This window comes from Ctenopharyngodon idella, chromosome 23 (assembly GCF_019924925.1).
Source record: "Ctenopharyngodon idella isolate HZGC_01 chromosome 23, HZGC01, whole genome shotgun sequence".
In the NCBI taxonomy this organism is placed as follows: domain Eukaryota; kingdom Metazoa; phylum Chordata; class Actinopteri; order Cypriniformes; family Xenocyprididae; genus Ctenopharyngodon; species Ctenopharyngodon idella.
In genome coordinates this window covers 21,412,824-21,424,256 of record NC_067242.1, presented here as the reverse complement: position 1 = coordinate 21,424,256, position 11,433 = coordinate 21,412,824, and the positions used below count along the sequence as shown (strand labels likewise).

The following is an 11,433-nucleotide window of genomic DNA, read 5'->3' as shown; positions in this document are numbered from 1 at the left end:
GTAAATTATATTTAGGTTTTAAATGGCAATTTTTGTGACTCATGTCTCCAAAAAAATTAACAGGAAAAAATTGTAATAAACAGCAGTATGAGTTTACATCCCGCGCAGTTTTCTGAACTAGTTTATTCAAAGGAACTGTTCGGACGAACCGATTCGCGGGAATCATTAATTTGTGGGAACTTTCGTTCCTGTGAAGCTTGTGTTTCACTCCGGACTCAATATCGAGAGACACTTTTCGCCAGCTGATTTCTAACAGTGCAGACGTGTACATGAAGTAATTTTAATCGTTTCTGTGCTTTGTTTTTGCCCCCCTTTAATCGGATCACATCAACCCGTGTTTATTGAAATAGAGGGTCTTTACAAACGAAATGGCTACCGTTGAGGAACTGAGGCTGCGAATCCGTGAGTTAGAAAATGAACTGATTAAATCCAAACAGAAGCAAAGTGATGCTGAACATCATCTCAGACCAAAGATTGATAAAATGAGCGCTGAAGTCGTAGACTCAAATCCATACAGGTGAGCATTTTGAGCCTGCTGTGTTTATTGACTGACATATTGTTTTTGGACATATGGAAGGCTTAAACCGGTGCAATTTTTTAAATTAATTAGCCTAAATGTCTTACAGTCGTCTGATGGCACTCAAAAGGATGGGCATAGTGCAAGACTATGAGGTAAAGGTTCTTATTTATTCTTTCATGAGACTTTTATAGTGTTAACTACTGCTTGTTCGTGTTCAGTTGACAACCATCCACCTGCTGTCATTCTCAGAAAATCCGCTCGTATGCTGTGGCAGTAGTGGGAGTTGGAGGGGTGGGGAGTGTCACTGCAGAAATGCTCACCAGATGTGGCATTGGTAAGGTAATGCACTTTTATCATCATTCCTCAATATTTAGATCTAATATATACTCTGTGTCATAGTGGCATGTGTCAGAGACAGTAGGAGGCATGAATCAAATGTAGAAATGCACTGATTGGCCAGTCTATAACGTGGTGCACCCCTATAATGTTGTTCAATTAAAAGTGTGCATTCCTCAAGCCTTGTATTCCTGTAGTGCTGGTCGGAGCACAGTAGGGAAGCCAATAGCATAACCCCCTGGAGACATGCCTTGGCTCTGCAGTAACAGACTGTCATGCCTTTTTCTGCTGTGTCTGTGATTTCTTCCCCTGCAGTTGCTGCTGTTTGACTATGATAAGGTGGAGCTGGCCAACATGAACCGCCTCTTCTTCCAGCCACATCAGGCAGGACTCAGTAAAGTTGAGGCTGCAGAACATACTCTTAGGTATAGAGGCAGTTTATCATCTTAAGCTATACATAAACATATTCAACAGTACACTGCATTGAATGGCATTTTATATATACATTTCTATTTCAAATAAATGCTGTTCTTTTGACTTTCTACTCATAGAAGAATCTTGAAAAAAATGTGTCACTTTTTCCACAAAAATATTAAGCAGCACAACTGTTTTTAACATTGATAATAAGAAATGTTTCTTGAGCAGCAAATCAGCACATTAGTATGATTTCTGAAAGATCATGTGACACTGAAGACTGGAGTAATGATGCTGAACATTCAGCATGTTTACTAGTAAATATATTCAACTAGAAAACAGTTTTATTTTACTTGTAATAATTATTATACAATATAATCAATATAATAATATAATATAACAAAAAATCGCATTGCAGGGGGTAAAATCCGTGTATTTGGCGGGGTTCCCCTGGTAAAATTCACATTCCAGAGGCTAAATAATAGTTATTTGGGGTCGCTACAACCCACAGCAACAGTGTAAAAGTAGCCCAATTCTGCGGGAAAACCGCAGACTTGGCAACACTGACGGTAAAGCACACACACACAAAACGTGTTCCTTAGCTTTCTAAATGGGACATTGTTTTTATATACAGTTAGTTATAAATACTATAACCCACACCGTAACCATAATAGAAAATAAAAAAATTAAAAAAAACTTTATTTGCTTACAAATTAGGTTGTTTTGGGAGATTTTGTCAGGTTTAAATTTGTCCCCTAAAAAAGAAAACATGCACACAAATGGTATATTTTTATTATTAATGAAAATCCACCTCAGCTGTCTCTAAACTGATTTGACATTGACTGATTTGCCAGCATTTTAATGTATTTTAGCTGATATTTCTCATTATAATGCTAAAAAAAAACATTATAATGTTTTCCTGCACAGGAACATTAATCCAGATGTTGCTTTTGAGACCCACAATTACAACATCACCACAATGGACAACTTCACGCATTTCATGGACCGCATTAGGTGATTATTTTTTTTTTACTGCCTTAAAGCTTTCTTCCTCATTTTGATTTGGTTGTAATAAATCTTTTGTGTTTTCAGTCACGGAGGACTCGAGGAGGGGAATCCTGTAGATTTGGTCCTCAGTTGTGTTGATAACTTTGAGGCTCGGATGGCCATTAACACAGTGAGTTCTTTGCATTAAACTACGTTAAGCTATCGAAAGAACTATATTTGTTTTCCAATCTTTGTTGCCACTCAGCATTTTCACTGACCACAATTTTGACATTGATTCCATGGGGGAAAACTGTCATATATATATATATATATATATATATATATATATATATATAATCTCATAATTTGGCAACAGGTATAGTAATATACCTGCTGTCTCTTTAAGACTTGACTCACGGATCCATTATACATGTTTACATTACGTCAAGACCGACATTGTTTTTTATTCAGATGCCATTTTAAAAGACTACATTTGAAAAATGTATAGCCTATATTATATATAAAATTCAACCCACCAAAGTGGCTAGTAGGAGTGACTGCATTACACACCACTGTTGAAATCCATATATTGTGTGTGTATATATATATATATATATATATATATATATATATATATATATATATATATATATATATATATATATAAATTTAGCCACTACAAATCAGCAATTATGTACATGTTTGTTTCTCTCTCATAGGCATGTAATGAGTTGGGTCAGATCTGGATGGAGTCAGGCGTCAGTGAGAATGCAGTTTCTGGACACATCCAGCTCATCATCCCTGGAGAAACAGCCTGTTTTGCTGTATGATACACACTCGCACCACCCAAAAAAACATATTATGGGCCATATTTACTAAGACTGCTAGTGTTAAACCACTGTCAGGATTTACTGAAGACATGCAGTGAATATTTAGCGATGAAAATGCGTGGACAGTTATTTTTGCGGCTGACCTCATTTTAGGAGTTTCCCTTTCAGACCCAATATTTATGGGAGGAGAGTATTTAGATGAATCATGCAACGGGATTTACTATTTACTAAGGTTTGCGCTATTCATTTTACTGGTATTTACACCCAAAAAAAGCATGTCTTAAGCCACTTTGCGCCTTTGTTGTTAGATCACACGCTCCAGATATCATTGGCTCTGCTTGTTTGCAACCCTACGCTGCTCAATAGACTTCGTTGGTCATGGAAATGGCTGTGCTGTGTTCTTTAATGTGCGCATTGTCAGTAAGTCATCCGCAGAACTTTCCACTTCCATCTGCACTTTAATGGGATTGTGGTCTCATGCTAATTTGCCCTGTTTAGTAAATCTGGCCCTAAATGTCTTGAATATGAATTGAATGATGAATGAATGAATGATCTTAAAAAAATCATCTCATATGGTTCTCTTCGACCCTCTCACTGTGAGTGTTTGTGTCATAGGCCAGCTTTATAAAACATTGGTTATTTCTGTCTAATGGGTGGGAGAGGTAACAGTGGTCTGATGCAGTTGTGTCTGTGTGTCAGTGTGCGCCTCCCCTCGTCGTGGCTGCAAATATCGATGAGAAGACGTTGAAGAGGGACGGAGTGTGTGCCGCCAGCCTGCCCACCACAATGGGAGTGGTCGCGGGGCTCCTTGTGCAGAATGTGTTAAAGTAAGGACCACATCACAATCCTGAGGATTGAAACCACACTGATTTGAACCTTAAAAAGCCTGCTGTATCATATTTGACACACAATTTCCAAAGGTCTTTAAATTATCAACATGATCAAAACTTACACAATCTACTACATGCCCTCATCTGATTAATAGTTCATACTTTTTAGCAAGTAAAAGTCCTTTCAGCATAATTCTAAAAACGTTCCCCTTCAGGTCGTTGTACATGTCTTGTTACTGTGAAATCTTTAACGATTTTTATAAAGTAAACATAAGAATGACTTTTATATTGATTTTATATTGATTGAGTAGGGTTTTCATAATTAACTCATTAACGCAAAACTTTAATGTTAGGTGTGATTAATCGTGATTACAGAAAAATGATTGATGAATTACTTCATTTTTGTTAATTGATTGACAGCACTAAATATTTCAAGATAAACATTTACTGGACTGAAGCAACTAAGGTTTACTTGATTTTTTTTTTTTTTTTTTAGAAAAATCATGTTAAAGGGTTAGTTCACCCAAAAATGAAAAATGTCATTAATTACTCACCCTCATGTTGCTCTTCAGAACACAAATTAAGATATTTTTGATGAAATCCATGAGCTATCTGGCCTCCGATAGACTGCAACACAATTACCACTTTCAAGGCCCAGAAAGGTAGTAAAGACATCGTTAAAATAGTCCATGTGCCTACAGTGGTTCAACCGCAATGTTATGAAGTGACGAGAATACTTTTTGTCTGCAAAAAACAAACAAATAATGACTTTATTTAACAATTTCTTCTGTCAGTCTCCTACGCAGTTAACGTAGTAATATATATATATATATATATATGAGTTGCAAGAAAAAGTATGTGAACCACTTGCAGAATCTGTGAAAATGTGCAAAATTTTAACAAATTAAGGGAGATAATACAAAATGCATGTTATTTTTTATTTAGTACTGTCCTGAGTAAGATATTTTACATAAAAGATGTTTACATATAATCCATAAGACAAAAAAATAGCTGTATTTATTAAAATGTTGTTCTGAACAGTTAAACTGAGCTCTGTTCTTCAGAAAAATCTCCAGGTCCCAAAAATTAATCAGTTTTCCACCATCTTTTGCATATTTGAATCCTTTACAACAGTTACTGAATGATTTTGAGATCCATCTTTTCACATGGAGGACAACTGAGGGACTCAAACACAACTATTAAAAAAGGTTCAAACATTCACTGATGCTCCAGAAGGAAACACGATGCATTAAGAGTCGGGGGGTGAAAACTTTTGAACAGGATGAAGAGGTCCAAATTTTTCTTACTTCGCTTGAATATCATTTTTTTCATTTAGTACTGCCCTTCGGAAGCAACAGAAAATACTTGCATGTTTCCCAGAAGACAAATTAAATACAATTGACCTTGATCTTCAAATTCCAAATGTGTTCACCCCCCATCTATTAATGCATCATGTTTTTTTCTGGAGCATCAGTGAATGTTTTGAACCTTTTTTAATAGTTGTGTTTGAGTCCCTCAGTTGTCCTCAGTGTGAAAAGACGGATCTCAAAATCATTCAGTCACTGCTGTAAAGGGTTCAAATATGCAAAAAAATGCTGGAAAACTGAAGAATCTGCAGGACCTGGAGATTTTTTTCTGAAGAACAGAGCTCAGTTTAACTGCTCAGAACAAACAAGGGACTCATGAACAACCATCACAAAACAAAAAAACAGTTGTAGATCATCCAGGTAACCACACACAGTATTAAGAATCAATGGTTCACATACTTATGAATGGGGTTATTTTAATAAATTCAGCTATTTTTTTTTTTTTTTTGTCTTGTGGATTATATGTAAACATCTTTTATGTAAAATATCTTACTCAGGACAGTACTAAATAAAAAAATAACATGCATTTTGTATTATCTACCTTATTTTGTTAAAATTACTAACATTTTCACAGATTCTGCAAGTGGTTCACATACTTTTTCTTGCAACTGTGTGTATATATATATATATATATATATATTACACACACACACACACACAGTTATTAACAAATTTAGAATTAAGAGAAAACATTTTAGGAATCTGTCAAACTCAATTTTATTGTCGTTTATTAGGCAAATAACAAACTAAAACAACTAAATAGTCTTTATTCACGCATAATAACCACAAAAATTATATGTTTTATTTTTATTTTGTATGGCCTCCTTTGTCCTTGAACAGCTTGCATTCTTGCTAGACTTGTTTTTATGTACTTTTCCACAGCCTCTGTTGTTATTGACTTCCAAATCTAGTTGTTCCCAAAGACTTGTTTTGATGAAATTTTTGTGTGATCTATCTTTGAATCCATTAAATCACAACAAATATTATATTTTAGCCTTAGAAGCACTACTGTGACTATAGAGCTAGCACATACTGGTGTGGATTAAAGAATTACAGAAACATAAAAATGTTTTTGTTAATCACCAATACTGTTAGTTTAGGGAAGCTGTGGCACAAATCTGACATTGGGTGGTGGTCTAATAAATTTGTTAAGCACTGTATATTGTCTAAAGGTTTGATTAAAAAAATTGATTTTTCTTACTATTATTTCATATGTCAGGCTTAACAGGGTTAAGATTACACCATAACCACAGGCCTAACTGATGTATCCTATTTCTGTTTAGTTATACTAATTATTGTCATTACTTTGGGATAGTAAATGCTGTAGTATCACATAAATTCCATTAGATGGCAAAATAAAACCATTTTTGGCCTAGCAGGGGATAACTGAACCTTGCAAACTACCTGGCCAAACCCTTTAGCCCGTGGTCTTTTCAAGTCCTTAGAGCTCCTGCCCTGTCAGTGCTGTCCCAAAGGACTTTAAAACACATGGTCTGGAATGACATTGTCTGTGTTGTAGGTTTTTGTTGAGGTTTGGGACAGTGAGTTATTACCTGGGCTATAATGCCATGCAGGATTTCTTCCCAAGCATGGCAATGAAGGCCAACCCACAGTGTGATGACACACACTGCAGACGACAACAGGACGAGTACAAGGTGACACTTCAACAGATGCAAACATAAACACACTCATTTTTATGTTACTGATAAAGGGTGGAATACACTAGACAACTTTTGCTCTGATTTACAGTCTGGATAAGTTGACACTAGTTGACGAAAGTCAGAGCCAGTCTGCAGATTTGAGTTGACAGATTTCACAGAAAATCACGTAGTGTATGATAAGCTCCGATTGTTTTTAGCTTCAGACAATGATTCCATCCAGGTGATATCAGGGTGATATCAAACACGTTTGATACTTTGAGCCGTGTAAGTTTGTTGTTTTTTATTGATTAATATTTAAATATTATTAAACCACAACATTCAATTCTTTATTCTTGAATTCCAAGGGTGTTCATTAGTTTTTATTTAAAATTTTATTTTGGATTAGAAAATCTTCAGACAATTATCATCGGCCTGATTCTGACTGCTGAGTAGTTACACAGTTCCAAAATATTAACGCCGACTTGTTTCACCTCAAGTTTCTTCATCAGTGATGTAAATAAAGTCAAACTGGGCCAAAAACCAGTAAAATATCAATATCAACAATCCATCATTGGTTATTCTTTGCTTGTTTTCCAGAAAAAAGAAGCAGAACAGCCAAAGCAGGAAGTGGTTGAGGAGGCAGAAGAAGAAGTGGTGCATGAAGACAATGAATGGGGTTGGCATCCCTCACGTAAAACACAACAGATTCCTCATTCATAAAACAAAAATCCAAGTAAGCCTGAATGTGATGCTGTTTTCTGACAGGCATTGAGCTGGTATCAGAGGTGTCAGAGGCGGAGCTACAGGACGCATCAGGACCGGTACCAGATCTACCAGAGGGCATTAATGTAGCCTACACCATACCTAAGAAAGTACGAACCACTGAAATATAACACAACACTTTGGTTTTTCAGACTTTTTTCCTTAATAAAAAAAAAAGCCAAGTAAAATTAATTAAATGCAAATGTTTTAGGCCAGATCAATAATGCCTCAAATATCCTATAAAATGCAATTAACTAACAAACAATTATATGAATATTAAAAAAAAAAAAAAAAATAATACTTCTATTCAGCAAGGATTCATTAAATTGATCTAATTTGACAGTAAAGATTGTTTACAAAAGATTTCTATTTCAAATAAATGCTGTTCTTTTGAACTTCTATTCATGGTTTCCACAAAAATATTAAGCAGCACAACTGTTTTCAACATTGATAAGAAGAAATATTTCTTGAGCAGCAAATCAGCATAATAGAATGATTTCTGAAGGATTGTGTGACAATGGAGACTGGAGTAATGACTGCTAAAAAATTCAGCTTTGCATCACAGGAATAAATATATTTTAAATTATATTCAAATAGAAAAGAGATTTTCGAAATAAATAAGCCTTGGTGAGCATCATTGTCTCTTTACTATTGTGTACGCATAATATTCCATGTGTTCTTTCTCTTTGCCAGGATGGAGAATCAGGGGAGACAGTGAAAGAAACAGACCAGAGTTTAGAGGAACTGATGGCTCAGATGAAAAATATGTAAGGAGACGACAAGCAAGATGAAACAGGCATCCTTGAACTCTCCCACAGACACTGAAAACAAACTCATTATTATTTTATACTTGTAAACATGTAACATCTGAGGTCTCATACTAAATCTGTTAGATTTAGTTTTTTATTGTTTTTGCAAAACAACCTGTAACACTCAAGATGTTTACAGGTTTACTTTGACTGAAAGTCTTAATACTCAATTGCCATTGTTAATCTTTCATTTTTGCAGTGTTGAGGTTTCAGAATTGGCAGTTGTTAGAACTAATTTGAATGGCTGTTAATAGCTATGTTTAACAGCTGTGGAGGAAAGAGATGTTACTTCAGCCACAAATCTAAATATAATGTCATTTCTAATACTCGTGCTTGTATAGACCCTTTATGTGCTTAGAAAGAACATCTCACAAATATTTTCAGACAATTTATCAGCGGCCTGATTCTGACTACTGTACTGAATGGTATGACATTTGAAAGAATGCAAAAGAAAATAAATTTATTGTTGTTACATTCCATTTTGCTTTTCCTGCATTTCAGCTTCCAGATAAATGTAAAGGAACCTTAGCAAGGATTGTGAAATCTGAATTGAGTAAAACTCTTCAACTGTTATTTTCACTCAATTATGCATTTATTGGTATAATACACAATGTTTTTTGTGCATGGATCACGTGCATTAGAAGAATTTGGGTATTAAAATACACCTTTTGGCAGTGAAGTTAAAAAATAAAACACCTAAGCACTGACACAAATCTTCTAATACAATATAATGTAATACAAGCCATAATGGAAGATTAAAGTCAATTATTTGATAATTAGCATGTCCCCAGCAGTTACAAAAGGATTTTGCTACAAAATGAGGCACATTAGTAGAATGATTCTGCTTTAGCACCTTTCCAAGTAGTGTTTAAATATTTGCAGACACTAAAAAAAAGGAGTTTGGCATTTCTACCATTTTGCATCCATACAATCTTTTATACTCATATTCATTCATACATATATCCCTCCTATGTAAACAGGTGGCCATCAAAACTTGGCACATGCGATTTTATAGCAAGGTATTTCACATTAGAGACGATCAGCAGAGTTAAAAAAAAAAAAAAAAAAAAAACAGTATAATTTCTAAATATCAATATATAGGTCATAATATATGGATATAGATGCACTTTTCAGTTGAACAGTCATTGTATAAATTAAACCATATATACTGACACTGACATTATGCATTACAACAAACATTATTGCACATGCTGTGCTCTGTGACGCTGAATCAAGTCCCTTACTAAAATGTGTGAGACCTTTACAATAAACAAAATCATTAAATATAATAAAAGTAAATCATTTTGATTACCTGAAAGATAATCTCATGTTATAGTGTTTTGTACGGCTATGTATGACAGTTGTCCTTTTGTAATGCTGTGAAATATGCTTTGCACTTTGCAGCTGTTATACATTTTTAAGGTGAAGGTGAAAACTTTCCCTGCAGGAAGCAGGTCATAAGCCAGAGGAAGGAGTTGAGACTGAAACTTCCATCATGCTTAACTTCAATGTGGCCTGAATCTGTAAACAAGAAACTGCTGCACAAAGTTATAGCCGGATTAATCTGCATATGCTGAAGTCAGCGTTGACAAACAATGTGATTAGATTACTTTTTAGCTTTTCGGCATCTCACTTCACATGCCATATGTGATGTGACTATAGCTGTTTCCAGCATGTTTGTACTGTGCAAGTGAAAAGTGCTTTGGAAGAGACAAGATTCTTAAAATAAAAAGGTAAATGTACTTCTTCAACCAATGTTTGAACTTTAACCCAGTTACTGGACTTATTTATACTCAAGTTTATCATTTATTATAGTCAGTGATAATTGAAAAAAAAAATTATAAATTGCATATCAAGCACATATAGTGAGAAAATGTAAATATTTTTTGCATCGCACGAACAATCAATAACTATTGAGGCCTATTGCTTTCTGAGTGAAGAAATCTTGGAATTGCACTACTGTTTCTTGAATTTTGTAGCTGCGGCTTCATTTTTCATTATTGCGACAATATTTTCTCGCTTTTGTCACTTCACGTCTCGTAATTGCGACTTCACGTCTCACTTGACTATATCTCCTAAATGTTTTTATTCTAAAATTCAAAACACACAATTATCCTTCGTTTTTACTCTGAGGCAGTATTCCAAAAAAAACAACAACCCACTATTCTGTTCATGATGATTCCACTAATCTCTACTTTACAACACCTCATAGTGTAACAGCAGTGCACTTGAAATGTCACTGGTATGCTGATGTGATAGAGTGATGTGTTACAACAGTCATTGAAAATCACAGGAATAAAATGCTTACTTTTGCCTTTTTGAGAGAGAGAGTACCTTTTATAAACCCAGTGCCAGTGAGCGAAACTCACTCTCACGCGAAGACTGATGGTTTATACTGTAAATTACAGTAGGATTGAGAATCGAGTTGGATCCCAATGCATATTTGATTGTTCCATGTAGACTTCATATGCTTGAGGCATTCAAGCACAGGCCTGAACATAAGTGTGGCTGATGTGGATTCATTAATAGAGGTCAGAGTACACCTTAGTTAAGTGTTGAGGGGTCCGGTCAGGTGTCACCTAGAGGTGTGAGGAAGGGCAGGGCTTCGAAGGCTAAAGGTGTCGCCACTAGATGAGTGATGTGAGGGGGCTTTACCACACACCAGAGACGGCTCTGCCTCCTTTATTTCCATTGCTCGCTTGTACAGTTCAGCAGCCTTCTCAAAATCTCCCTCTTCATAGCTGAAAAAGAGAGTGGTTGCCATCATGCAGTTACTAGAGTGTTCTGGAATGAGTGTTACTTACTGGTCCAAGTCATGATAAATATGATTTAGATATGACTTTTCCTTACATTAAAATATAACATTTACGATAAATTACTAAGGTAAATATTTCCAAGGGACAGCATAATGAAAACAGCAGAGGGCCTAATACAGACC

General features: G+C 35.2%; 2 protein-coding genes across 3 annotated transcripts in view; one reads left to right on the top strand and one right to left on the bottom strand.

Annotated features, from left to right (window-relative positions):
* Positions 1–207: 207 nt before the first annotated feature.
* uba5 (ubiquitin-like modifier activating enzyme 5) lies at positions 208–8,974 on the top strand. 2 transcript variants are annotated; one of them, XM_051883044.1, is made up of 12 exons: positions 208–517; positions 627–672; positions 770–859; positions 1,172–1,281; positions 2,198–2,284; positions 2,363–2,447; positions 2,977–3,081; positions 3,787–3,914; positions 6,804–6,939; positions 7,522–7,600; positions 7,690–7,796; positions 8,380–8,974. In XM_051883044.1, the coding sequence occupies exons 1-12, from the start codon at positions 369–371 to the stop codon at positions 8,455–8,457; spliced, it is 1,200 nt and encodes a 399-aa protein (XP_051739004.1). In that variant the 5' UTR covers positions 208–368; the 3' UTR covers positions 8,458–8,974. The 2 variants fall into 2 exon arrangements, with proteins under 2 accessions (XP_051739004.1, XP_051739005.1); XM_051883045.1 differs by lacking the exon at positions 208–517 and having other exon boundaries at positions 633–672; positions 770–854.
* Positions 8,975–9,444: 470 nt separating this feature from the next.
* The window catches only part of nphp3 (nephronophthisis 3), a 42,806-nt gene continuing 40,817 nt past the window's right edge, over positions 9,445–11,433 (bottom strand). Inside the window, exon 28 of the mRNA XM_051883043.1 lies at positions 9,445–11,236. Within this exon, the coding sequence (XP_051739003.1) occupies positions 11,071–11,236 (166 nt within the window). The 3' untranslated portion in view covers positions 9,445–11,070. The remainder of the gene's footprint in view (positions 11,237–11,433) is intronic.

Coding starts and splice junctions, on each gene's coding strand:
- uba5 (XM_051883044.1), top strand. CDS start 369: ATGGCTACCGTTGAGGAACTGAGGCTGCGAATCCGTGAGTTAGAAAAT. Junction 2,285..2,362: donor CATTTCATGGACCGCATTAG/GTGATTATTTTT, acceptor TTGTGTTTTCAG/TCACGGAGGACTCGAGGAGG. Junction 2,448..2,976: donor CTCGGATGGCCATTAACACA/GTGAGTTCTTTG, acceptor TCTCTCTCATAG/GCATGTAATGAGTTGGGTCA.